The following is a 27,870-nucleotide window of genomic DNA, read 5'->3' on the forward strand; positions in this document are numbered from 1 at the left end:
GAGAAGATGATGATGAGTATCCCTATCAAGAAAGTTGAAACATAAGCCGTGCTTTGCCATACCTGGAAATTGGATGACTTTCAAGAGAGGTGAGCTTTGTATGCGCCCTTCAGGTTTCAGAGAGGTTCCTTGTTGGAACTGGTCTGGGAATTTGTCCTTGTTCCTAGAGCTGTCATCTGTTCTCCGTGTAAATACAACCTGAGTTGCTCTAATGAGTGCTCGAGGAAAGCTGTGCTGGGCCTATCCGAGGCTCCATCAGCCCTCCAGCCCCTCAGAGGAAGAACAAAACACTTCTGGTAGCTCATGAGAGCCTTTAATCATTAGAAGCTGCTTCTACACCACAATGGTTGGTGACAAGCAGCAAAATTACCTTCCAGGAATTTGTCTTTCTCTTACCTTCATTGGCAAAGAGCTCTACAACAAATTCTGTGCTGGATGAACATTCAGTATGCAGTGCTCCAAGAGTGAGAAAATCATCAGTCAGCTGCCTCCTCCCCACCCTGCAATTTGGAGGGTACACAAGTGAGCACAGGGAGCATCTTTTGTATGTGTTTGGAATGGACCATCCCCAGAGGGTGGTGCTGGTACAGCCATCAGTGATACAACTTAAACCTGATGCCGTGGTGATCTTTTAGTAACAAAGTATGACAGGAAAAATTAAAGGTTTATAGGTAGTCAGTGGTTACATGTGCATTGAACAGGGTTTTTTTTCTCCATGAAGTGTATCTTCATGTGATACATGTCCTCAGTTGTTATTCAATGCTGATTATCCATTCGTTCTTCTCCAGCTTTCTGATCTTTAGTTCCTGTACTTTCTTCCTCACAGGAGAGCAAGAAATGCAAGAAACCATTTTACCTGTAAGTAAAAGAATACTAAGTGTGAGAAAATTGGGTTCAGAGCTGCCAGAAAGGGAATGCCACAGGAGAGGCATTATGGAGGGGCTGTCTTTGGACCTGTAATTGAAGCATCTCAATACTTCTCAAAAATATTGGCATTTAATCTAAGTTTGGAACTGACATCCTTTGATTCACTGCACTGAAATAGCATTTGCTTATGCCATAATTTGTTATATTTCCCAGCTCTCCTCTGTGTTGCCTGAGCCATCCTGTGTGATGGAGTTGCAGCTGCCTCCTGGAAACTGAAGTGAAATATGTGCCTGTATCTTGGGAGGAGGAGCTGGCATGGACCCGATGCACTGAATCTCAGATGGTGCCTGGTCCCTTATTCCACTTCCCAGGCAGTTCCAGCACATGTGGGGCTCCTTTCATGCCTGCCTGTGCTTTTTCCATACTCTGAGTGTGTTTTAGGAGAGAACATGGACCTTCTGGTCTGTGTGGGTGGTTAAGAGTGTGACATCCTTTCCCAGATTTATTTTTGCTTGTTGCCAGCTGGTCCATTTTGGATTTTCCCTGATTGAGGATGTTTGTTGTACGTAGCTGGTGTTTAATGCTGGAGAGACCTGAATCATTCTATCAGGGTAATTGATACTGACCTAATTACCCAGATGAGTTTTGCACTGGAATTTTTAATGGCCCTTAATAATTATAAGAGTCCTTCATTCCCCATGTCTATGACTCAGTCCTTTGCCTCATATGCCTTCACAGAACAAGGGCATTGGATGGGATTATTTCCCTGTTTATTTTGTGCTGGGTAACTCTCTGTGCTTCCTGCCTGGAAAAGCAAGGGGAGATGCTGCAGCTTAACCTCTCCACGGAGAAAGCTGTGGTTGAATCCAGTGACACTCCACTGTCCCTCATCCAAACAGGATATGGATGAACTCTGATCTCTGGAGGAGATAGCCAAGGTCAGATGAGGATAGGGAGACTCACAGCACAACTCTGCTCAGGAAATCCTTAAGCCACATTTGCTAAGTGGGAAGCCTGCTAGAGAAGATCCATCTCTGTATTCCATCCCGTTGACATCCATCCTATGGATGGTGTCTGTCTGCAGAGCAGGCTCAATCCAGGAGATGAGGCTCAGTCCAGGAGAGTTGCTCCATACCTTCCTAACTGGTGAATGTGCAGGGCTGTGTCCCAGGGCACTGCAGCAAACAGGAGAAGCCCAGATGATAAAGTCATCACCTCTCCCAGTTTCACCAGGCTGGGAGAAGGTGTTAGAGGGCAGCGTGATTCCAGACCTGCATCACGCCTGGGATCGAGCAGTTGTGCCCTTCCCCCGGCAACCTGGCCGGGCAGGAATGGCCTGGGCAGGAATGGTGCTGAGCCCAGTCTCGTGGGGAGCAGCTGAAGTGGTAAATGATGCCCTTCACCTGCCTGCATCTGGTGCACAGAAATATTTGAGAGACTGGTTTTTTCTGTATCTTGTCCGTGATTCCAAGTGAAGCACAGTGGTTTCAAAGGCACCGTGGATAGCTTATTTCTAGATACATGTTTACACCTTGCACATCTCTAGGGGGCTAAGCAGATGCCAGATCACCTGTGTGGGTGTAGTTCTGTGAGAGTGAGCACATAAACACGGTGCTCCAGAGCTGATGTTATTGTTTCTATGCCCAGAAGGGAGATCTGTGTAAGGAAAGGGGCCCAAACTGCAGAAGAAAACAACCAGCATTTCATTTAATCACCCGGCATTTGCTTGAATAAACTGGTGGTGCTTTAACATTACATGAAACATCCCTCCCACCTACTTCTTTTTAAATTCCTCCTGAGTTTCTTCCTTTTATTTTGGTCTGTTCTGAATATCCCTGGGTCTGGAATTTGTCTTTTATAATGCTATATAGCTCGGCATGATGCCAGCCTCAACTCCAGGGAATTTTTGTTCATGTTAAGATTTGAAAATCTTTATAAACATACACTTGGAGGAAAAATACCAAAGTATTGAGGAAGCAGGATAAATAGTTAGAAGAACTCCAAGTGCACTTACCAGCTGTGTCATATCTTACTGGGCTGGCACAAAATAAATCCATAGTCCATCCATATTTTCAGTATGAACACAGTTTGGGTTTCCTCATCCCAAAAGGACGGAGGTGAACTGCAAAAGGTGCAGAAGGAGACCACAGGGACCCACATGTAGCAGCTTCAGTCTGTGTGAGGTGTGAGTCTTGGATTTGGAGAGGAACAACTGAAGAAAGGCCTGAGAGAGAGAGCTACAGAATCAAGAGTAGCCTGGAGAAGCAAGTGAGGGTCTTCAACAGGAGTGAGCCAGAAGAACAGGAAAAAAATGGTTTTTTTCACACACAGCAGGCACTGGATTTTCCTGATATCAACCTAAACCTCCCTTAACTCAGCTTCATACCATTTCCTCAAGTCCTGTTGATAAATAACATAGGGAATAGAAATTTTCAGTTCCCCTGAAGTTGCTGGGTAGAGTTTAAAGACTAACTAGCAAAAAAGATAAAAGAATGTAGAGGTATGCACCCAGGATGATAAATGTAGCTGGAAATGTGTGGAGACTGTGTGGAGAAACAGATAATGAGGCCTACAGGGGGTCTTTTGGCAAGTTATGTAACAAGAAGCAACAGTGCATGCCCAAAGAAAAAGTTCAAGGAAGGGCCACCTGTATTATTGAAGGATTCAGTGAATACAACCACCAGAGGCTCCTTTAGATGACCCTCCAGGACCATAAAAGGGCTTCCAGTAGGAGACTAATGCATGCAAATTAGTTCTAGGAAAAGTGAGGTTTATGTATTAGCTAGGAGGCACATTGTAATGAATATGTATGATTATGATGGAATAAATATCCTGTTGTAAAGTCTCACCACACACCTCAGATTAAAGGAGATATCCTCCTGTGTGTCCAGTGCTGATAAAGAATACCAGCCTTCTAATGCTTCAAATTGTGTTGGAAAGTTTATTTTCTGGCCAATTTTGGTATCACTGTCACTGGCCTTGAGAGTGCTGCCCCCAGTCAGGATGTTGAAGACCCCACTGAGGTCTCCCCTCAGTCTTCTCCAGGCTGATCAGACCAAGGGACCTCAGCTGCTCCTCACACGGCTTCCCCTCCAGACCCTTCACCATCTTCATAGCTCTCCTTTGGACACTCTCCAGTAGAGTCTCATAGACACCCCAGCTTCCACTCACTTTGTGTCACCGAGAGGTTTCAGTGGGGTCAGTGCCTGCCCAGTGAGGAAAGTGAAGCTGGGTTTCTCTGTGGTCATACAGCACAAACCCAGCTGGGGATGAGCCACCAGCAAGAGCTTGGGGAGGCCAACAAGAGCCTGGCAGAGAAGTCAGCCTGGGAGAGTGGGGGAAGGTTGGGACTGGAGAGGTTCATGTGATAGAAAGTCTATGCCTCTGGTTGAGGGTTTCACAGCGTGGCTGGAGGCAAGGGAAGGTGTTTAAAGCTGTTTGAGGTACGCTGACTGCTCTGTGCTGAAGTTTATTTGACTGTTCCTGAACCCTCCCCCTCTAACCAATGGTGCTGGCATGTCAGTAGAGTTTAGACTTGAGATTGCAAGTGTTTTGCTGTATAAAATTCCTATCTTCTGATTTTACTCCGTTAGGGTAAAATGCTGCATAGACAATCCTATTTACAGGCATGAGGCAGCTGCTTTTTATTAGGATCATTTGCCATAAGCCTGGCTGCAAATTACTTCTGCATTTAAAGATTGGCTGTCTCAGCCCCTCTGCTCCATGGCCAGCAGGCTGCCAGGGCAGGGGTGGCAGCAGGTGAGCCATTTCCATCCAAATCAGGGCAGGACACCTCAAAGCCTTGTACAAATCAGCCCCACAATACCCAGCCAGGAGGGTTTTTGATGGGTGCTGGTGGCTAAGAGTCACCAACCAGCCTCACCAGGGTATATAAGGTCCTGTTCCACTGCAGACAGACCTACTTGTTGGAAATCCCTATAAATGTGTTCCCAGATGGGCTGGGTCCTGCAGAATTATCTCTGGCACGAGATCCTCCCTGACGCAGCGTGGGTGGCTGATGGGAGCGGCCTCCCCCGTGGCACTCACAGCCCAATTGCTTTGGACAGAGACCCAAAGAAGCGGTGACCAAGCTACCATTTTACAAACCCCCTTTCCAAGCACACCTCTTACTGACTTTTTAAAAATTTAATGTTAGTTTTCAGAGCCACGAAGGGCTGCAAGGTTTCCTCAGTCTATTTTTCTTTTACCAACCATTCTGGCTTACTCCAGGTGGGATTTTTCTTTCTGGCTGGTGAGTTGCCGTGGCTGCTGGCAGTTGTTCAGCCAGCACAAGCTGGCGCTCAGCTGCGTTTTTGCTCCCAAGCTCCTTCCCAGCCCAGCCAGCCAGGACAGAGGGGAAGTGTCACACACGGACACAGGCCAGCTCTTTGGCCTGACTGCTGTTTTTAACATCTGGATTCCCTCATCTGAGGTCATTAACAGAAGTAAAAGAGAGTTCAGGCTGAAGGGGGAGGAAATTCCCCTTCGACAGCTTGTTCAGTCTGTTCTTTGGGGATGTTCACCTTAGTGGCACAGTCATTGGAACACCTTGCTGGAGGAATTGGATGTGTGTCTAGTTTTCTCTCCAAGAGCTGATGCTGAGGGTGATGGCAGCTGCCAGCACGGACCCAGTCATCCTCCCTGCAGGCACGCACAGAGCAGCTGGGATTTAGACCTTTCAGGCTGAGCTCATGTCTGCCCTGAAATCAGGCAGGGCTTTGCCACTGGCTTTGTTGTACCTCAGTACGTGCAACAGATTGCTTCTGAGCGTCCCATTCCCCACGGGGTTTCCACCAAAATACCCGACTTCTGTCTGGAGCTGGAGACACCATGGCTCATGTCTGGGTGATTTCAAAGGAGGTGCTGCCAGGCACAATATTTGGGAGCCATTTGCTCCCTGCACAGAGCAGGAAGAGGAATCCATCTCTTTCATTGCCTTTGCTGCTGTAGTCCCCCAGTGGCTTCGTGGCGTGGGCGTACAGAGCAGCATTTCCTGCAACCTTTCAGAGCTGGGATTTGTCCTCATTTTTATGATTTGTTTGTTGTATTTTCAACATTTGCCTTCATGTCTCCTCTGTGTGAGAGTCTTTAGCAAGAGCAGGAAGTGGTAGCTCTGCACCAGGAATGTATCACCATGCTCCAGAACCATGTGCAGCTCACAGCATTAGAGGAAAAAGTGGTGCCATGTTCTCGATTTGAACATCTGCACTGTTTCTTAAACCACTTCCTGACTGCAGCATCATCCTGAAAGCACCAGTTTCTTCGTGTTTTTGTTTTCACACCCCAGCAATCCCTGCTGCCTTCCTCCAGCACCTTCCAGTCCCAGATTTGGTGTGTGCCCAGTGAAGCCAGCAGCAGCACGTTGGAATTGAAACTCTTCCCATGCAGGGAGTCGCAAGGCGATGGCACTACCAGGCTCCTGGAGCAGCTGCTGACTGTGGCGAGGCCAAAGGAGAGCGGAACAGGGGTTTATCAGCCCAGATAAGGCAAGTTTGAACGCACCTGGTGTAGGTAAGCATCAGGACAGGATCTGTGCCATCCCCTGGCACCCCATTCCTGAGCAGGCAGGGAGTAAATCCCATCAGTCTGACCACAGCTTTTGTGGCATCTATTTGGTCTATTTTTTTTCTTTTTTCCCCCAGCCGTTTCTCTCTCTTTTTTATAGAGAGGCCAGGATCCCCCTCCCTGTGTGCAATAATGGCCCAGCACGGAGAGGAACAGCAAAGCGTCGTGGCTGCCTCACACCCACGGGCGCTGCTGCAGGAAAGCGGAGGCGAGGGAGCGGAGATCCCCCCACTGACAAACCTCGTTTCTCATCTTCACCTGGATCCAGGGACGTACAGTCATCCTGAAACTTTGGGGCCGGTGCTGGCCCGTCCCTTTCCTGTGCACCACATCACCGCCTTCCCGAGGCGATGACAGGCTGCTTTGGGGCAGAACGGTGCAATAGAACTCTTTTTTTAAATTTTTTTGACAGGCTGAGAAAGTCCCTAAGGCACCACGGGGCTTTCCCCACAGTGATGCCAACACAGAGACACGAGGCTGCGTCTTTGCCTCCGCAGCAAAACCCGCCCCGAGGCGGTGGGAGCCAAGGAGAGCAGCGAGCCAGGTAGGGAATGCTGCGTTTTGTTGTCAGCTCCTGAAATGTGGTCGCCACTGAGGGAATGGTCACACTGTTGGAATGGGTTAGAGTGCTGCTGGCTCTCCTTCGGTGCTGCTGCTTTTCGAGGGAAAACAGCTGCATGCAGATGTGCACGGGAGAGGATGAACCCTTCTGGGCAGGAGGGTGGCCCCTTTGGATGGGGATTCGGATGGAAAACTCCTCCAGCACCATGAGCATTGCCCCGGGACAGCCTGACCAAGTCCCTAGTGCGGCCGATGGCAGCTGAAAACAGCAATTAGCAGCAGAATAACAAGCCCAGCTGCCTCCCGGGGGCTCATTGCGCCCAAGCGGTTCAATCAGCCCTCGCTTGCATAAAGCAGGGGGATAATGCCACTCTCCCCCTGGCTGCAGCGGTCTTATTCTCATTTCTTACCAGCAGAGCAGCACTGCAGGATCACCACAAAAGGAGGGGATGCAAGAGCTCCAGCAGCTGCCCGCTGGTTCAGAGGTGATTTTCCACTGCGGCTGCTGGGAAACCACGGTTTGTTTTGTGCCCAGGCAGCGTGTGAGTGAAGATATGAGTCGTGATCCCGCAGCCTGTAAAATTGCTTTGGTCTCCCTGTTTTGGACAGCTGTTATTGATTATTTTTAGCTGTAAAAGGGGGCAGGGAGGAATGAGCTGGGACGTGGCTCCCTGCTGCTATTTCAGAGGATTTGTTAGGTTTGCAGCTGACTGTTGAGAGATTAATAGACAAACCCCAACCACTTTGGTATTGTGTGCTCTTTATTTTTAATATAAATCAGTTCTGCAGTGGTTTGCAGGACACAAAGCTGCCTGCAGCCTGGGTTTCCTCCCACCAGCAGCAGTGGCCCGGCTGGGTGTGAGGGCCATTGGCTGGGGCATCCCTGCTGCAGGGTTTTTGTTCTGAATTTTCCTCCTGCTGCAGAAGGTGGCAGCTGTTCCAGGAATGGGGTGAGCCTGCCCGTGCCTGACTGAATGCCAGCCCTCCTGTATCCTCTAGAGTGGGTCCTGCCAGGCGAGCCCCAGCTTTGGAATCTCCTGGTGTTGAAGGGATGGCCATCGCCCCTCTCGCCTGCCACAGTCCCTCAGGTCTGGGGCAGAAGGGCCATGTCTGCCCCTGCCAGGACAGACTAGAGGGTATAAATCCTTGGCTGGGGTGACAGCTGCTCTGTCCCTCTCATCACCAGGCAAACCACCTCACCAAACCCACCTCAGTGAGTTTCATCTTCTTTTTTTGGGTACAAGCAGCTTTTCTTGGCGGCAGCAGTGGCTGCTCTGAGTCCTTATGTTGAAGGAGCAAGAAAAGTCACCCTGCAAGGAGAATAAGAAAAAGCAGGAGATGTTTTTCCTGCCTTGCTAATGAGCCAAAGTGGCATAGCAAGTTGTCAAGGAGATGCTCTCTCTGGCAGCAGGATGCACCTGATGAACTCCCCTCTGCTCTGTGGGATAATCACATGGGGAAAAGAATTCCTGTCAACATCCAAGGACGCCCCCATGGGCTAAACAGCATATTGCAACCTGTTAAACTTGGACTCCTCGGTGGGTTTTATTTTCTTTTGTTTGAGCAATACTGGCTTTCAGCTACATTCCTCCTTGCCAGCTGCAGAAGGATCTGGCTGCGGGTGTTGGTGCAACCAGTTTTGCTTCTCTGGGGAGCAGGAGCATCCTTCAAGGAGAGGTGGGAGGTCAGAAGTGGGTCAGGACCAGCAGCTCTTGTTTGTGGATGCCACAGTGGGTCTAACCTCTCTCACCGAGATTAAATAATAGTGCCTGAGGACACCCAGGTTGGGATAAAGAGGAAATAGGTGCCTTGAAAGCCCAGAGAAAAACCACTACTAGTCTTTTTACAAATCTTGCAGGTGTACAGTCTGTGCTGTCAGTCTATAAAGATCCCACAAAATGCAGAGTTTATATATCAGTTTTATTAGTAGTACTGCAGCCCACCATCAACACTGGGTGAAACACTCACCATGACAAACCAGAGCGTGATGGCATCACTCGTTTAAAACATCCCTGAGCACAGCCCAGAGGATTAGCAGCTGAATCAGTGAAGAGCAACTGGTGATCAAGGAAAGCCAGCTCCCTGCTTAAGGAAAACGTCAGCTCCCAAGAAATCCCTTACCTTTAATTGTATCTGAGAGCCTAATTACATCTTTGGCCCCAACAGACCTAAAATCAATCTGGCTAAGGAGTGACACAAAGAAACAGCGCTTTAATGAGTGACACGAAGAAATGGGACTTGAACTGATGCTTATCTCTGGCCACTGAATACAGGGATCTCGTTCTACATAATGTGCATAAAAATAATAGAGCAGCCCCTGCAAGCAGAGCCCTTGCCAGCTCGCTTGGAAGGATGGAGCTGTTGAGATGAGCACCCTGGATGTATCCCTGGAATTTCAATGTATCCCTGGGCACATTGCTAAGCTCTAAGGAATAACACAGCTTTTGAAACCTATTAAAAAAAAGTTTATCAGTGATGTTACCATTTTTCCTAAAAATATTCTCATCTTTGATAAAAAGATGTTTGTTTTGCAAACAGCTTTTAGCTGTCACCCATCTTTGTTTTGGACCGTAGTTATTTCTATTTAGTGAGGTGATGGGCAAAATCCTTATTTCTCATCCTAGTTTAGCTCTTCCCACTTGCTTTTGGTGCATAAGAGAACTATGAATAAGCAAGTGTTCGGTTACTTTGACTTCCTAAGGAAGAAAGCAAGCAAAAGTCGGTATTACCCAGTGTGATTTTTTGCTTTCTCTTTATTCACAGTGCAATCACTAGAGGGAGGCAGATGGTAAACTTACCTATCCTAAGCTCTCAGACACTCTGTGGTGCCTTATAAATGACAGCAGAACAGTTGTAAGCAGAGCTCCTGGTCTATCATGCTTCTTGGGGGGGAAATTTGAGCACTTGATGAAATCAGCTTAATTGTGTTGACTGTCCACACTGGCAGCCCCCAAGGCAGCTGTGTCAGCTCCTGAAGGTCGTGTTGGTTCCCTCAGCTCATCCTGGGGGAGAATCAATCCCCTCCTGAGAAATCAGGGGTGCAGGAGCTGGTAGAAAGGCTGAGACATTCTTGGCTCAGGCCAGTGTGGATGTGGCCAGCAGCTCTCCGAGAGATGCTCTGGGGCCAGATGACCCCAAAATAAGTAAATCAGCAACTGCTGAATGTGAAGGTTTAGTCAAAAGGGCCAAACATTGTAATGGGTAACTTATATGTTTATGGGGATTGGCTGAAAATAAAGACTTGCTACCAAACAAACAAACCACATAAAGTTTCCTCACTCAAATACTTATGTATCAGCACATAAAAAATAAACTTAGCCCTAAGATTTATTTCACCATCTCTACCACCTCTTAAGCTAAAATGAAGCAAATGCTCCTCTTCTCCTCATGAACCAGAAGATACCTTAGGGATCTCTCTGCTTTGCAGCAGGGTTCCCTTCCAGGATCCTTATCTGCTGCCAGGTTTACATCCCGGTAGCGCAACGCTGTTCAATGTTCAGCAGGGCAAACTTCATGGAGTTTACACCACTTGTACACACGGGAGTCTATGGGGCTGTGGGTGTTGTCTACCTGAACTTTATTAAAGCCTTTGATGCCATTTCCCAGAGCATTCTCTTGAAGGAACTGGCTGCTTATGGTATGAACAGATGTACTCTTCGCTGGGTAAAAAACTGCCTGCACAGCCTGGGCCATAAAAGGGGTGGAGTCACCATAGAATATCCTGAGTTGGAAGGGACTGACAAGGATCATCAAAGTCCATCTTCTGGCCCTGCACAGAACAGCCCCAAGAATCCCACCACGTGCCTGTGAATGTTGTCCAGTCACTTTTTGAACTCTGGCAGGCTTGGTGCTGTGACCAGTGCCCTGGGGAGCCTGTTCAGTGCCCAGCCACCCTCTGGGTGAAAAACCTTTTCCTGATACCCAACCTCAACCTCCCCTGACACAACTCCAGGCCATTCCCTTGGGTCCTGTCACTGTTCACCAGAGAGAAGAGATCAGTGCCTGCCCCTCATCCTCCCCTCACAAGGAAGTTGTAACTGCAATGAGCTCTCCTCTCAGTCTCCTCCAGGCTGAACAGACCAAGTGACCTCAGCTGCTCCTCACATGGCTTCCCCTCCAGACCCTTCACCATGCTTGTGGCCTCCTTTGGATGCTCTCTAACAGAATGTCATAGGTTAGCAAGCATAGTCCCGGAAGGGACGTCCTTGCTAAGGGGTGCTTACAGTTTCCTCTGGGAACTGATAGAACCTATCAGCTGGCCAGTTTGAATATGGACAATTCTCTAAGCCACTTAAAGTTGTGATCACCTCTGTGATCCACATTTAAGAATAGGCAAACTCCCCCTCCAAGCTCTCTCTCGTTTCCGGCGCTGGGACAGGTGGCTGCGGGCCCCGTGTGGGGGCCAGCGGGCTCGGCCAGGCCCTGCCTGGGCCAGGCCGGGCCGGGCCACGGCCATCCTGGAGCCATGGACCTGTTCCAGCCATGGAACCCCCCCCCACTGCCTTGCCGTGGGCAGCCGGAGCGGCTCGGCTCTCCCCCCTCTCCACTGCGATAAGAAAAATTCAACATTCCAGCTGCAAAGCTGCAAGGCCGAGGTGAGATTAACCCTTTTACTGCTGTGAAGAGCTGAAAACCTGAGGGAAGAGAGAGAGGAGATGCTTAAAGCTGAAATTCTCTTGTGAAGCTATGATATATCAGAGTATCCTGTTGTAATTTCATGAAGATATGGGGGGTGGAGTGTTCAACTCGTGAGCAAAAGCACCTGCGCTGAGATAGGCAGATGCTGACGCAGCTGTAATTTCATGAGAAGTTTGAACAGGGAGAGATGAACCAGATGAGGACTTTTGCTCCAAATGGGAAAGGAGAAAACCTCAGTCCCTAGAGATGCTCCCAGAGATAGTCCTAAAGATGAAGATGATGAAGACCCTTTGCTCCCAGGGAAGGAGAAGGGCCTCTGTTTTTGTTTCTGAACGGCTCAACCTTAAAATTGTACCCCAAAAAACTTCAAGAGTGGACCCTCGAAAGCAGTTGCAGGAAAAGCTGCAAGTCGGGGGAAGGGACTCACACGCAGGCAGAGAGACTCCTCTTCCTAAATGGACTGAACAATATTTGGAAGTGGGCGGCTGTCTCGTTGTGATAATGTTTTCATAGCATGAGCAAGAAGAGACTTCTCTTTCTAAATGGACTGAACAAGGTTATTATGGAAGTGGTAACAGACTGAACATCTTAAGGGTTGTCTTTTCACATTGTCAGTGGGAGAAGGGAGGAAGGTGGGGGGAGGAGGAGAGTTCTGAAGGTGGTATAATTTTTCTCCCCTTTTAGGTCTGTTAATAAACTTCTTTATATTCTTTCAAGTTTGGTGCCTGTTTTGCATTTCTCCTAATTCTTATCTCACAGCAGATAAACAGTAATGAGTATTTTGGACCAAACCACTACACAGATTCATGTCTTTTTTATGTTTGTGGTGCCCAAAACTGCCCCCAGCACTCAAGGCAAGGCCACCCCAGGGCAGAGCAGAGCGGGACAATCCCCTCCCTTGCCCAGCTGGCAATGCTGTGCCTGATGCCTCCCAGAACAGGGGTGGCTCTCCTGACTTCCAGGGCACTGCTGACCCATATCCAACTTGCCATGGACCAGGACCCCCAGGTCTCTTTCCATGGCACTGCTCCCCAGCCTCTCATTCCCCAGTCTGTACATCCAGGGCTGCACCATCCCAGGTGCAGAATCTGGCATTTGCCCTTTATAAATTTCATATGGTTGGTGATTGCCCAGTTCTCTCTTCAGGGTCTCCTTGCCTTGGAGGGAGTCAACAGCGCATTCCAATTTTGTGTCATCTACAGACTTGCTCAGTATCCCTCCCAGTCCTGCATCCAAGTCATTTATGGAGATGTTGAAGAGCACAGGGGCGAGAATGGAGCCCTGCAGAGCCCTGCTAGTGACAGGTCCCCAGTCTGATGTCACCCTGCTCACTGTAACCCTTTGTGCCCCACCCATGAGCTCACCCATCAGAGGACGTGTTTGTCCAGCTGGGGGATGGACATTTTGTCCAGAAGGATCTTGTGAGAGACAGTTTCAAAAGCTTTACTGAAATCCAAAAGGGTGACATCAACTGGCTTCCCTTGATAGCTGGGTGGGCTACCCCGTCATAAAATGAAATCAGGTTTGATAAGCAGGACGTTCCTGTCATGAAGCTCTGCTGGCTGTGACCAAGGAGTGAATTGTCCTTCAGGTGTTCTTCAGTTTCCCCCTCAATAATCAAAAATCAAAATAGTTTGCCAGGCAGTGAAGTGAGACTGACAGGCCTGCAGGTTCCAGGGTCATCCTTCTTGCCCTTCTTGAAAACTGGGACAATGTTTAATGTTTGCCAGCTTCTGGTCAGCTGTGACCTCTCCAGATTCCCAAGACAATTCAAAAATCATGGAGACAGGCCTCACAATGACATTAGGCAGCTCTTTTAGTATTCTCAGATGAATCCCATCAGGCCCTGTAGGCTCACAGGGTTCCAGCTGGAGCACTGGAATGGTCCTCAGGGCCCCGTTCAGGTCACTGGGACCCCCTTACCCCATCGCTGGTGTTGATGACAAAGAGCATTAAACATCTTTGCTTTATGGCCCTGTTTGTGAGGTGACCATCCTCATCCTGTAACAGGCTGATGTTATTTCTGCACTGTTTTTTGATATTAATGTATTTAAAAATCCCTGTTTTTATGGTCTCCCACAGTTCTGGGCAGCTTCAGCTCCAGCTGAGCTTTGGCCGCAGGAATTTTCTCCCTACAGTGGTGAACAGCATCTCTGTATTCCTGTCATGTCACCCGACCTGGCTTCCATTGGGCATACACCTTCCTTTTTTTGCCATAGTTCCAGAAGAAGATCCCTGCTCAGCCAAGCCAGCTTTTTATCTTTTCTGCTTGACTTCTGACATTTGGGAATTGCCTGTTCCTGTGCCCTTAGGAGGTGTTGCATAAAAAGTGACCAGCACTGATGGACACCAGCACCTGCAAAAATGTTTTCCCAGGGGACCTTACCCTCTACTTCCCTGAGCAGCCTGAAGTCATGTCCAGGGTTGAAGTTTTGCTGGCACTTTTCCTCACTGTCAGCAGAGATTTTTAAACTCAATGGTTTTGTGATCACTGTGGCCAAGACAGCCACCAATGACCCTTTCACTCATGAGACCCTCTCTGTGAGCAAGCAACAAATCAAGGAGGGCATCTTCCCAGCTGGCTCTCTTAGTTCCTGTACCATGAAATCATCCTCCAGGTGTTTTAGGAATCTTCTGAACCTGTTAGTGCCAGCTGTGTGGTGTTCCCAGTTAACATCTGGCAAGTTCAAGTTTCCGTAAGGACAAAGACTCCTTACCTGGAGGGATTTAAGTCATGCAGATGTGGTGCTCAGGGGCATGGTTTAGTGGTGGGCCTGGCAGTGTTTGGTTGATGGTGGGACTCCATGCTCTCAGAGTGCTTTTCCCAGATTCTCTGTTTCTATGGTAAGTGGGAAAGGGGTTTTGCAGGTCTGTCCACACCTGGACAGCAGGAGAGGGTTTGGGGTCACTTTGAACGTGTGTAGTCACGGACAGATGGCTGTGGGAAGGAAAAGTTTGTCCTGCTGCAAGAATCACAGGCTCTCACTGGCCCTTTGGTCATGGGGACTGCACTGGGGTGGGTGGAAAAGCTTAAAAACTGGGAGCTGGGATGCAGCTACTTGTTCCAATACTGCTGAAAACCCAGGCAACTTGGACAGTCTGATTCACTGCTTGATTTGACCCCCAAAAAACCCACAGGGATGTTTGTCCCTGAACATCCATCATCCTGTCAGGCTGCGATGAGCTGGAAGAAAAAAAAAGATTTTTAATTTTATTTTGCTCAATGATGACTGACATTTTAAAAGCAATATTGTCAAAGCTGCATGTCAAACAGGCTAATTGCCTAATCTGTGTGGCTCCTAATGACAAGTTAGACTATTACAGCTGAAAGAATTTTAAGCATCTAATAATTTATACATCATCACCTGGACTATTTGCTTTCCACACTTCAGTAAGTGTAGATGAGGAGAGGAGCTGCTTGTGTTTCAAGGTAATTTCACCTGTTTCACTCAGTCCTGTCTCAGAATGGTGCAGCCCTGGGGGGAATCACAGCCTTCAGCAGAAGCTGGTTAAAGTGTTGTGATGAGAACACTCACTTCTACATTAGGAATTTTATTTTCTCCCCTCCAGTAATTGAATATTTTTTTCTTTTATAAGACAACAAGCATCTTGGGCTCTGCTGCTGTGTCACGTTGGGGTAGCAGCACCACTTTAATTCCAGGTTATAACATTATGTGTGATAAATGGAGAAATGCCTTCTCACCCCAACACCCAGCACAGAAACAGTACTTGGGCAGCAAATTGAGAGGGCAAGCCTGTCCTAACAAGCTATAGCCGGCCTCATTTCATTGATTAGCTAATTGCTATTAGCTAATTGCTGTCACTGGTGAAGCAGGGCCCTATATGAGTGAGTGGGCTGCCAGGCTAGCCCCTTTGCTGCAGGGATGTGCTTTGGAGAGGGTCTAGGAAAGGTGGTGATCCCACATTTGCTCTACCTGGGGGATTATTTTGGGGGGAGAGAGAGGGAGTTTTTTTTTCTTTCTTTTTTTCTTTTTGTTTTGTTTTAATGTTGTGCCTCTGGTAAACCTCTACCATGAAGCCTTTGCCCTCCCCATTTATTCTGGCCCTGCTCCTGATGCTTTGGGTGCTGGGGCCAGCTCCTGCTGAGCAGGGTCCTGGGGTGATGCGGAGGCCCTGCTGTGATGCTGCTGATACTGCTCCAGGGGTGAGTGATGGGAAGTGGGGACTCAGTTCCCTGTAGGAAACTCCCTTCTTGGGTGCAGTGTCCTGCCTGCTTACAAATCCATCTCTCTTCTGCATGGGTCCTAGGGATTAAAGCCCAGCTGGGCTTTGCTTGCTGTGTTTTGGGGGTGGTTTTGTATTGGTTGTGGTCTGACAGCATAAATCAGGCAGTACTTCTGGATGTAGGGAGGGGAGAAGATTTATAATCATGTGGAATAAATGATGTGACTTTGGGGCTTGGTCCTGGTGCAGGCAAAACCCCAATCCACCAGGCTGGATTTGGTGCTCCCTTCCTACTGGGCTGGTTTTGGCATTTCTCTGAGCAGTGTTAAAAGCACTGAGAATTGGTATTTGGGCCTGCAATTGGACTTCTTTTTTTTTTTTTTTTATAGGCAAGGGGATCCTCTCAGGAATATTGGAAGGTTAAGCCAGGTAAGAGTGAGTTCTGAGATTAGCCTCCTTTTTTTTACCCAGAATTTGTTGGGTACTTCAAGCCACCAGTAAGTGGTGTGGAAAATCAGGAGCAACAACCTGGCCCTGGGGTGGTGTGGAGATGGAGGTGGATGTGGCTGATCAGTACTGAGTGCTGGAGTAGGGAAAAATCAGTGCTGGTGTGGGAGATAACCTGTGCCACTGTCCTGTGGCTGCCAAATCCCTGCCACAGAGCAGGTCCTGCAGGCAGGAGCAAAGCAGTGCAGCAATTAAAACAAGTGGCAAAAGTTCAACCCAAACTTTAATTGTGCTCCTGTAGGGTAAGCCTGTCATGAACTTGCCACTCTTCTAGCTTTGAGGAAGTGGTTTTGGAGAACACTGCTTTTCCCTGCTTAAGGGAAGCTGCTTCCCAATTTGAGGGCTACGGGGAGAAACTAATGTTGGGGCTCTAATGGCTTCTGGCTTGGCTGAGCCCTTTAAACCAAAGAGATTGAAAATGCCTTCAGGAGAGCTGTGTTATACCCAGCTCTGCAGGTGTATAAACAACAAGCATCACCCACAGGTCAAACCCAAATGTAGCAGTGCACTCTTGGCCTTTGTAACTTGCCCAGGTGTGGCAATTCCTTGAGCCTTTAGCCTCAATCCCTAAAAAGCAGGGGAGGAACTGCCTCCTTGGGACAAGTGACACCCACTATGTGGCCATCCTGGGACCTGTGTGCTCCTGCATGGCCATGGTGGGGCTTAAAGCATGAGTGTGCCCTGCTCTGGGGCAGTAGCAGTGGGGGCACAGCCTGGCTCTCCGTGGAGCGTGCAGTGGTGGTGGCCAGGGCTCCTCCAGATTTCCAAGAGGTTGCTCTCATGTTCTCCCACTGATGGGTTTCCAGATTGGTTGGCAAATGGGAGCAGGAGGCACCAAAATGGAGAGAAGAGGGACCTTGAAAATAATTTCTGGAAATAAAGACTGTAACTATTTCTTTGGAAGTGGAAATGGGGGAAAACTTGGTTGTTGCTTCTTGTCTTCCAGAGCTGGAGTCTCCTTGGGTAACAGCTTATGTGCCTATAAGAAGCTGCCACAGAGTGCTGAAGGACAAATATGGGGAGTTTTCTCCTCCAGCATTCCATGCTGATTTCCCCATAACCTTTTGGTGCAACTGGACAATCTGGGCAGGCTCCAGGAAGCACATCATAATTTATATCCAGGGATTTATCACTAAGGAGGCTTGCAACAAAAATGAGGACAAAATTCTGTTTGAAGGTGTCTCCTCCCTGGCGGAAAGCAGCGTTGTTTATGCCTGCTGGAAAAAGGAGATGCACGTTTTTGCCACCTTTGCTCAGGCTGTCCATGTTGTGCTGCTGAAGAGGTACTTGCCAAACCACAGACATGCACGATTTAAAGGGAAGTACTACATCTTCCAAGACCAGGAAGGGGAATCTTCCTCCAAAGATGATGCGATTTCTGCAACTCCTGCTTCAAAACTGCCAAAGCAAGGTGGTATTCTTCAGTCTGGCTGGGTTGGAAACCTTAGAGATGTGCTGGGCTTTGCAACCACACGTACTGCCACAGTGCCAAGCAGTGAGCTGATGCAGGGGAGAGGGATCACTCTGGACACCATGGCTGTGGGAAGTCCTACAGCCCTTATCCCATGTGAACGTGCAAGGATGCAGGCTCTGGAAACAGCAGCTCCTTGTGGGCTGGGGTCTGAGCTGGCAGGGGTTCAGGAAGCTCAAGACATAGGAACACCTGAGGGAATAATCCCCACTGCAGCACAGGACACCTGGGGGCAGAATCCCTCCATGAGTGAGGACAGTGCTGTGAGTTTTGGTCCTATGCACAGTGTACTTTTGGAAACTCCTTTGCTTGGTGCCTTCCAGGGAGCAGAACCTTTTTGGCAGCCAAGAGGTGTGAGTCTGGAGAGCAGCCAGCCTGTCCTGAACCCCACCCTGAGGCCAAAAGGTCTGGGCCACCTGCAGTTTACCATTAAACCAACAGGCATGGGTCACTTGGGCTTGGCTGCACACTCTGAGTCTCTGTCCCCTGGCACAGGACAAAGCCAGGAGGGCACAGCCAGCCTGGAGAAGGATGGCAGCTGTGCCCAGCTGAGTGTCCCAGCTGCTGGCCTCACCCAGGGCCTGATGCCCAGCCTGAGGAGCCCCTATGATGTAGGCACCAGGGACCACTTGCATCTGCTACCCGAGAGAAGCCAAAGCAGTTTGGGGCATCTGTCCATGCCTAAATCTGAGCTAGGCACAGCTGGCCTCCAACATACAAAGCTCATGGATATTTTCCCACTGGGAAGTTTTAGGGAAGCTGTCAGGGGGAGAAGAGTGCTGCACACTCCCACGGCACCAGGGCTGGCTGTTCATGCTTTGCCAACAGGGCTGGAGCATCCTCTCACACCTGTGCCTGTCCTAGGGACAGAGACCATCCCTGTGCTGGTGACCTCCACTACAGTACCTGTTCCTGCAGACTCTGGCTCTTTGGATTTAATCCCTGAAGCACCTCTTCCTCCACAAGTGGAGTCTGTGTCCGTGGTGGCCTCTCTACCAGCTGCTCTGGATTGGGATCCTGTCAGTCTCAGGCAGAGGGACATCTTGCCAGCTAGCCCAGGAGGACAGGAGATGATGGTCTCCCCTTCACCACCTTGCCACCCATCAGTAGCCTCTGAACTGGGCACGGATGGGTCCTCCAGGTGCCTTGGCCCTGGGATGCAAAAGTTGCTGCTGGGGGAGGCAGGTGGCCAGGGGGGAGAAACCACAACCTCTGGGGGCTTGATGGCCAGGAGTCCCTTCCCAGTCTTTGTCACTGTCCCAGAGCCTGGTGTGAGGCTTACTCAGCCTGAGGGCAGAGTCAGCAGTGGCTCTGGGATGACACCAGCTTCCCTGTCTGACATCAGAGAGGAGCACATGGTGCCTGTGCAGCACCAGGACAGTGCTGCTAGTGACAAACCGGCTTCTGCCTCCAACTTTGGGGGATTTAAAATGCAGAGAGCCACAGAAACTCTGCAAGAGGGTGCAGGACAGAGGACAACTGCCTCCTTCAGCACCACTCCTGCACACCCTGATCTGCCTGCAGCTCCATGGGGAGAAACACTGCCAAGAGACCAAAAGCCTTGGGAGCCCTCTGATGTACCCAGGAAGACCCAGATGGCAGAAGGACAGCAAGGGGAACATGCTGGTAGGTGTCCCAGCACTTTGTGTCTCGGCTTAGGTCATCTTTAGAAGTCAAAATTACTTGGTGGGGACAAGGACAAAGCTGTGCCTTTACCTGCAGCCTCCACCTGGCAATCAGAACCTGCTCTCTGGGGAGAACTGCAGTGGGGTGACCCTGGCTGGACACCAGGTGCCCTCCAAAGCTGCTCTCAGTCCCTTGCTCAGCAGGACAGGGAGAGAAAATGTGATTAAAGGCTTGCAAGGTGAGATAAGCACAGGGAGAGATTACTGACTGCCTACCATCATGGGCAAAACAGACTTGACTTGGGGAAATCAGTTTAATTTGTTAGGGTAGGATAATGGGAAATTGACCCAAATCCTTAAAAACACCTTCCCCCCACCCCTCCATTCTTCCCAGGCTCAACTTCACTCCTGGTTTCTCTGCCTCCTGCCCTGCCTCTGGAGGTGCAGGGGGATGGGGAATGGGGTCTGCAGTCAGTTCATCACACCTTGTCTCTGCCACTCCTTTCTTCTCAGGGGAGGACTCCTCACTGGCCTGGCCGGTGCTGGGTCCATCTTGGAGCTGGCTGGCATTGGCTCTGCTTCATGCAGCCTCTCACAGAGGCTCAGCTCCAGCTGTAGTGTGGACATGTGGCTCCAGGAGCTGAAACTACAGAAATCTTGTAGCAGGAGAGGGTCTGAAATGTCACCTCTCCCATGGCAATTTGCAGTGCTCTTAGAAGTCTGATGTATAATATAATATAAAATGTAATATATGATACAATAACCTTTGATTACATGTTTCTTTTCTATGTTCCTGATGTGCCAGAGCTGGGGCCTCCCTGGGTAACAGAGTACTTTCCCATCAGGAGCTGCCACCTCATCTTCCGGGATGGGTCTGGCATGTTTTACCTCCCGCTGCATGTTGACATCAAACCCAACATCTGGTGCAACTGGACCATCTGGGCAGGCCCCCAGAAGCACGTTGTCATCTATGTCCAAGGGTTCCAGGGGAGCAATGGCTGTGGCAACAACCAGGACAAGATCATCTTCCAGGGGGTCTCGTCAAGTGTGGAAACCAAGGTGGCGTTTGCCTGCCACAACAGAGGCACTCTGATCTTTGCTGCACAAGCCACTGAGGTGCAGGTGTTGTTTCTGTCAGGGAGTGGTTCCAGAAGCCATGAATACCAACATTTTAAAGGACAGTATTATGTATTTGGAGACTCTGAAACTGTGGGCTCTTCAAGTGATACCACAGCAGCTCCCCAGGAGCCTGTCCAGGAGACCTCTAAAAAAGAGAGCTGGAGGACAGTGGTGACCGAAAGTTTATTGTCCATGCTGACAACTCCTCCAGGCCCACCAGCTGTGCCTGCAGATGGCATGATCCAACCTGACATTGTGAGACCAGATGAAGAGGCCCAACATCCTCCTAATCTCATGGAAGATGCTCAGTCTGGTGCTGACCCAAGCAGTCTTGACCCAAGTGAGCATGGTCAGGATGAAACCAAGCTGGAAAAGAACCTTGAGGATGGTGGCAGCAAGAGCAGAGGAACTGAAGATGACATATTAGTGAAGCCAGCTCCAGCTGGACAAGACACTGGGTGTAAAGCTGAGCCACCTGCCTTGGAACTGACTGAGGGGGACACAGAGCCAGGGACTGCTCTGGTCACCATGGTCCCATGTCACCCAGCTGGTTCCCCTTGCTCAGAGATGCCCAGCAGCAGTGTAGGTGTCTCTGACACATCACCTACCCTGGGTCAGGCCAGTGACAGCCCCTCAGAAGTGGCAGCTGCTGCACATCACACACAGACACCAGTGCTGGCAGAGCCACCACTAAACACCAGCACGAAACCACCTCCCTACCCCTCTCCTGGTGTGACTGCTGCTGATGTGGTGTCTCCGGGAGGAAGGACTGAAGATCTCTTTGGTAAGGTGATTTTTGGGTTATTAGTGGCTGAACTGGTGCCTGACAATGTGCAATATCCACCTCCAGTGATGCAGCACTCTCTTAAGAGGTTTTATTTGTAGACATGCCTGTTACCTTCAGTTGGGCGTGTGGTCCCACTCTTGACTCCTGTATCCAAGGAGGGAGGTACTTGAGAAGACAGTGGATTATCTGTTGTAATGTGGGCATCTGTGGGATTATATTACTCATAATAGGGACAGGCTGGTTTCTAATCCAAGTGTTTTGAGCTATCCATGGAGGAGCCAGCCTCTCAGCTGTGACTTCACCCCCGAAGCAGGCTGGGAATGCTCATCTTGGTTTTAAACAGCCCTGTCTTGCATTGATTCCTCTGTAGCCTGTCACAGTGCTCCCAGACATGATCACTGAGTTTGAGCTCCAGAAGCTGGAGAAGGGTTTAAAAAGTCCTTTTCATCTTAAGAAGGTTTAGGAGCTGATGGTAGACCACGTACACAGCAATATTTAGCTACTGATATGTTTTAATTTCTGCCTGAAAGGAGAAGATGTTTTTAATTGGTGTTTCCCTGCCTCCAAACTGTTCTTGCCCCACCATTGTAGATTTACTCAGATTTTTTGCATTTGCTGGCATGTAGTGCACAAAGCTGTTTTGCTCCACTGGGATCCAAGGCAGCTCTGGTACAAGCCACATTCACAGGGAGAACACTTTGTCTGCATCCAGAAATGGAAATGGGGTTTATTGGGGTGATTCCTTCCTAAAGAACACTTTCCACTGTAGAGGAGAAGAGATTGCATTCAGAGCCTGATATTTAATTTCAGTATGAAGAACAGAGGAAGGACCTGGCACATGGCACTCTTCTTGCAAAGTGACACAGACCTAATGTACTTTCCCTCCCCCGTTACTGCTACATCGATGATAGCAGCCTGATGCTTTCCCTTGCTCTGGCAGATCTAATGTCATCTGTGGAGAATGACACAGGACTTCAATCCCAGCACCATCCTGGAGGTGAGCTATGCAGAGATAAACTGGTCTTAAAACTGCCCTAATCTCAGGGAGCTGCCTGAGGCTGTGCTGGACATCACCTGCTCATTACACTTAGAAAGCAGTGAGAGTTGTTTCTGAGTAGTAACCACTTTGAAGATCTTATTTTTAAAGAAATCACTGCAATCCCACTTGTTGTGCTTTGGTCACTTTGTATCTCCCCTGGAGGAACCTGAGTTCAGGTGCTAACCCTGACATAAATGCTGGCTTGTTTGAGTCCAAGCACTACTTGTTGGCTATTTAAATAAGGTTTTTCAAAGATGAATGAGGGTCAATGAACCCCAGTTCCTCCAATATATTCCAATGGATGTCCTGTGACTACCAGGATCAGAAATCTGCTTGAAATCCTGTTCCTCAGACCAGGGAGAGAAGCAAAACCCTCTTATGTGGGAGCATGAACAACTAAACAATATAAATGCAGGGCTTGTATGGCCCAGCAAGCCACAGAAACAGCTTGCAAAAAGGAGTCAATACAGAAGGAGCCTGAGCTCTGAACAGGGGAAATATTGATGAACGAATAGGTTTTAAACAGCAGACTGGCATATCTGTGCCAGCCTGGATTCCAAGAGAAATGGGCTGCTAGGCTCCATCACTAATTATGACAATCCCTTTGGGAAACAGAACAGCTAAAGGCATGTAAATGTGGTTGGATATGTATTGTTTCTTTGTGTAAGTTTGTCACTGAAAAATCAATTCTAGTATTCATCAACAAGCATTAAGGTTTGTTTTCACCTGTTACTGAACAACTTGTTCTACCTGATGCACAGTCCCTGGAAATACCCACGTGGCACTGACCTGCCCAAGCATGTGGCTGTTCTAGTGCTGATGTTTCAGCACTAACTCATTTAAGGAGCCTGTTTGTATTATGGGCATTTGAACATGCCAGGATCTTGTGTCTTCTGGTAGATGTGCTGTTTGAAGTCACTGTTGAAATCAAACCCAAGGCCTGGATTCCTCACAGTCGAAGTGAGTTCCAAAAGGGTCTCCTTGAATCTCTGAAGAACCACGTAAGTGTGGGCATGGGGAGGTGGAGAAAAACAGCTGGGATGTCCTAAATCTTCACGTAGAAGAGACCATGCTGTGCTTTTGTGTTTGGGGGAGCTGACCTGGAGCTAAGCAGATGGGCACAAGTAGTATTCTTCTACAGAAAGGGGTTATAGCAGTGGGATATGGGACATCTTCTTCATCCCAGGTGTTTTGTGGAGGGGGAGAGCAAGATGGGGAGGCAGGGTGAGAAAAGAAGCTATTTGCTGTCATACTCCTACTTGTCGAACGTCAAATGAGCGCTGGTCACTGTTCCTTTGCAGATCCAGAAGAACCTGAATCTTTCTGCCAATAGAGTCAGCGAAATAAAGTTAAAGGATGTCAAAAGGTAGGGTTAATGCTGTGCTGCTGGCTTGGCAGGTGATGGCTATAACCTGTAATATTTCTTGGATTAGCAGTCTCTTGGCTTCTCATTGTCCCTCCCCAGGAAGAGATGTGTGTTCTCCTCTTCTTTGATCTGTAACTTGTCCTGAAAGTAGGAAAAAAAATTGTTTTCTAGAGGAAAGATGATGAAAATTGATGTTTAGTGTTACCCAGGGCCTATATAGGTCTAAGATGGATTTAAACTCTTGAGGAAAATGAGGATACCCTCACCTGCCACAGTGCCTGCTGGAGAAAGCTGGGAGCTGTCAGCAAGGTCCCTGCTCACCTGGCAGAGGCTGATCTGGGGCTGCAGATCGCCACTACAATTCACTGTACACAAATATCTGGTCATTTCAGCCTAGCTCCAGATGAGGAGCCATTCCTGGGCTTTCCTTTTCCCCTGGTTCAAGTGCAAAGCTGCCTCTTGGCACAGATAATCTTTCCAAGAGCTTGCAGCACCACGATCCCATGCCAAGGGTAGAAGGTCTAAGTGGGCTGTCAGAGCTGGGCCTGCAGAGATGTTCTCCTCCTGCCTCACCCTGGGCTCTCCCTGCCTGCAGGACGAGTGATGCCAACCTGCTGCTCACCTTCTGGCTGCACCTGGAGCCTGAGGAGAGGAACATGTCTCTGCTCCTGCGCTCCCACCTGGAGGAGCTGCTTGGCACCTCGGTGGGCATGGAGAAGCTGCAGCTTGTTTCACTGTTTGTTGAAGGTGGGTGCTTCACTTTGCCTTTTTTTTCTGGGGTAAACCCTTTTATGCCAAGCCTGCCTTGACTTAGGGCATCTATTCCCCGGTGCAGACGTGAACGAGTGCCAGGCTGGGGTTGGCCTCTGCGGGGAGGAGGCAGAGTGCTTCAACGGCGTGGGCACCTACGTGTGCCGCTGCAAGAAGGACTACGAGGATCATTCTCCCACCAAGTCCGGCACCCTCTGCATCCGCACTCCCCGACCAGGTAGAGGATGGAACTGCAGTTCTGCTCTCTCTCGCTCTCTGGTGTTCTCCTGGTGTGCGTGTGGGCCAGTCATTTGTGCAGCGGTGCTGGTGCCAGCGCACCCCGGAGGGAGCACACCAGGCCAAGAGGCTCTCTCCTAGCCCGGGGTCCTGCACCTCTGCTGATGTGGGATGTTGCTGGAGTGGCGGCTTTGTGTCCCTGCTTGGTGTGGTGAGGATGTATCGTGTCTTTGCAAGGCAGTTCTCAGCTGGGAATACAACCTCTCCATGAGTCTTAGCCTCCCTTCCCCCAGTCTGCTGCTTTCTCTGCATCAGGGTTGCAACTTGGCACGCGTGAGCCTTAAGTTATAAGCAAAGTGTGGTCAAGGGTGATTTATGAGCTACCTCTGGTGGCTCCTGGGAGTGCCCTGTGTTCTCCTGTCACTCTGTGTAGATTATGGTGAGAAGGACACTGATGTTCCTGGTGTTTACCCCAGAGCTCCCCTGGTGTATTTGACACAAGGCTGAGCAGATGGCATGTGGTGCTTGACTATAATCAGAGGTGGCTAATCCAATCCTGCAGAGTAATGGGGCCTCACAGGCTGGAAAACAGCAATATTTTGCAATATGTGCTCCAAACACTGCTGCTGCTCTCCCATAACTACTTCAACATCCCTGCAGTGGCTTAAACCTTAATGTGAGCTCATAGCCAAGTATAATTTCTCACCCATCCTACCAACTCCAAGTCAATTAATTAGCCAGTTGTGCAGTCTGAGCCTATACAGATCAGCTGGTTGTTGTTATCTTCTGATACAGATAATTTTATAAATCCATCTTTATCCATTGGGCCATGGAGAGGGTCCCTCCAGGCCTGGATGGGAACAGCAGCAGATCTTTTAGTCTCTGTGTAGCTGCACATGGGTTTGGCAATGGCTTTGCTCTATCAGGGTTCTTCTTGGGTGGTACCATCCCTGTGCTGCTCCTGCAGGCTGGCTCTTGGTCGAAATATTTCTCTGGGATGGAGCCAGGTGTGAGGGTGAGGGTTTCTGGAGGGTGGCAGGGGCAGTGCTGAACTTCCTGGAGGAGCACCCTGGGAGCACCTGGAGGAGATGTGGGGCACTCTGTGAGCACAGTGGGGTTCCCTGGGGCAGTGGCCACTGGGATGAGGCCATGACCCTTCTCTTGCAGGGATCAGCACCTTCCTGCGCCACGCTGACATGCTGGTGGGCGCAGCCCTCGTGGCTGGCCTGGTGATGGCGGTGGCCTTTGGTGCCCTCTGTGTCATGGCCGTGTGGGGACAGCCCCCCAGGAGGAGCCCCAGGCCTGAGGAGCCACCGGGGAGGGCTGTGGAGGAGCCAGCCATGGAGCTGCACAACCTGGGCGAGTGCCTGCGCCTCGACCCCTTCCAGCTGAAGCTGCGGGCCAGGCCCCCCGAGTGGCTCTGGAGTGTCCGTGCCCACCCTGGGCAGGCAGGAAGTGCCTTCCCAGAGCAGCCTCCCCCAGACCGTGTGACCTCAGTGACCTGTGCCCTCACTCCTGCGTTTCCCAGCGTTTCTGACACAACCACTGGCTGTGCCAACCCTTCTGCTGTGTTTTATGGACCATGAATATCCCAAGATCTGTGTTCCTTATGTTGTAATTTAGTTTTTTTAATGATTGCCCAGCTTGGGGAACAAAAGGTTTGCTCCACACCGTTGTACAGCTGCTGATTTACCCTGCTCAAGATCTGCACATGAAAATTAAACACCTTTTTTTTGTTTGTTTTTTAAGAAAAAAGGAAATAGGATGTTTTGGTACTTAATATGAAATTAAAAATTATTCTGCATCCTGCTCAGTGCTGCCTGCTTTCTCCTGCCCCTAAGGCAGAGCTCTATGGGAAGCCCTGGCACAACCTGGGGATTTTGAGGATCCTGCGGGATGTTTCTATCAGCCTGGCTGAGAAACATCTCCAGAACTTGACTTAAAAGTTTGGTGAGAAACCTGGTCAGGTTATGGCAGGTGGGGCCCCACTCACTGAACGATGGGGACAGCATTTTTGGTGCTTGCATGGATGCTGGCAGCAAAAAGCACCGCCACCACCCCATCGTCCTGGCTGGATGTAAAGCACAGCTGCCTTCCCAGGCTGTGCTACAGCTGGAGCCTGGTAACTTCTCTATTTGTCTTTTCGAGGGGGGGGTTTCAATGGGGATTCCCCCTTTCCTCGGGAAGAAGCGTGCATGGTGTGGTGGCAGATGCCCCACTGGAGGGAGCTGTCTGCCTCCAAAAGCCCTGGAAGGGCGCTGGCTGCAGCTGCCGGGGAGATGCTCCCAGAGGTGGGGCACGGCCGGGGCTGGGCGTCCCTGGCTAAAACAGGACCAGCCGGTGCAGCTCGGGAGTGCTCTCCCTGCGCGTGTTGAGCAGCTTTGGGCGAGATGTGCCGTGCAGGTGTGTGCTGAATGGAGCGGATTACACATGGATGTGCCCAGCTCAGGGTTTGCTCTCCAGGGTCAGCTTCGAAGGGGCTGGAAATGGCCCTGCTGTGTTTCTCTGCAGGTGAGGATATGCTGGTGAAGAAGTCAAAAGGAGACCTGGTATCTTTCCCTGGGATAAGTATTTTCCATCCTACTCTCCCCCCTCCCTCCCCCCCCCCCCCCAAAAAAAGGGGGTGGGGGCAGTTCCTTTATCTCAGCTGTTGTATTGGTGAAGAAGCAACATTAGTACTGTGTTGGGGGATTCAGCACAGATTGGGGCACTATAAATGCCAGTGTTGTGAGAACCAGGTGAGAGCATGTTCTTTGCACTGAGGTGATAAAGAAACAAACATCCTCCGTGCTTGGATGGCAGCTGCCGTGCCCCTCTGGGGCTTGTGCTGCTCTCCAATAACAGGCTCGTCCAAATTGGCTGATGCTGATGGGGCCCTCCTGCCTGCAGAGATATGTGAGGCAGAGCTGACACCTCCCTGCCCGCACTCCCCCAGCAGCAGCTCACTTCAGCACTGATTAGTGCCATCCAGCTTTGGGTACTGAAACAGAAGAATGGATCGCCCGAAGACATCCTGATCGTTGCTTCCTTTGACGTACAGGGAGCAATCAGCTCTTACCAACCATTTTCTATGCATGGTTTTCAAAGTATTTTGTAAATAGCAGAGAATTAAATGCAAACATCTCCCTAGGAGGCAGATAAGTGGGTGTAATT

General features: G+C 49.7%; 1 protein-coding gene across 1 annotated transcript; it reads left to right on the top strand.

Moving 5' to 3' along the window:
• The first annotated feature begins 4,556 nt into the window (after positions 1–4,556).
• LOC121668724 lies at positions 4,557–26,669 on the top strand. Its single transcript, XM_042036747.1, has 10 exons — positions 4,557–6,976; positions 16,206–16,245; positions 17,270–19,420; positions 20,225–21,322; positions 22,266–22,322; positions 23,265–23,365; positions 23,666–23,730; positions 24,326–24,477; positions 24,566–24,718; positions 25,885–26,669. Exons 3-10 carry the CDS (start codon positions 17,554–17,556, stop codon positions 26,301–26,303), a joined length of 3,912 nt encoding a protein of 1,303 aa, XP_041892681.1. The 5' UTR covers positions 4,557–6,976; positions 16,206–16,245; positions 17,270–17,553; the 3' UTR covers positions 26,304–26,669.
• The last annotated feature ends 1,201 nt before the right edge of the window (positions 26,670–27,870 follow it).

The sequence above is a fragment of the Corvus kubaryi genome, unplaced genomic scaffold (genome assembly GCF_017639235.1).
Source record: "Corvus kubaryi isolate FWS band 111438036 unplaced genomic scaffold, C.kubaryi_AGA036_p1.0 37386, whole genome shotgun sequence".
NCBI lineage: Eukaryota > Metazoa > Chordata > Aves > Passeriformes > Corvidae > Corvus > Corvus kubaryi.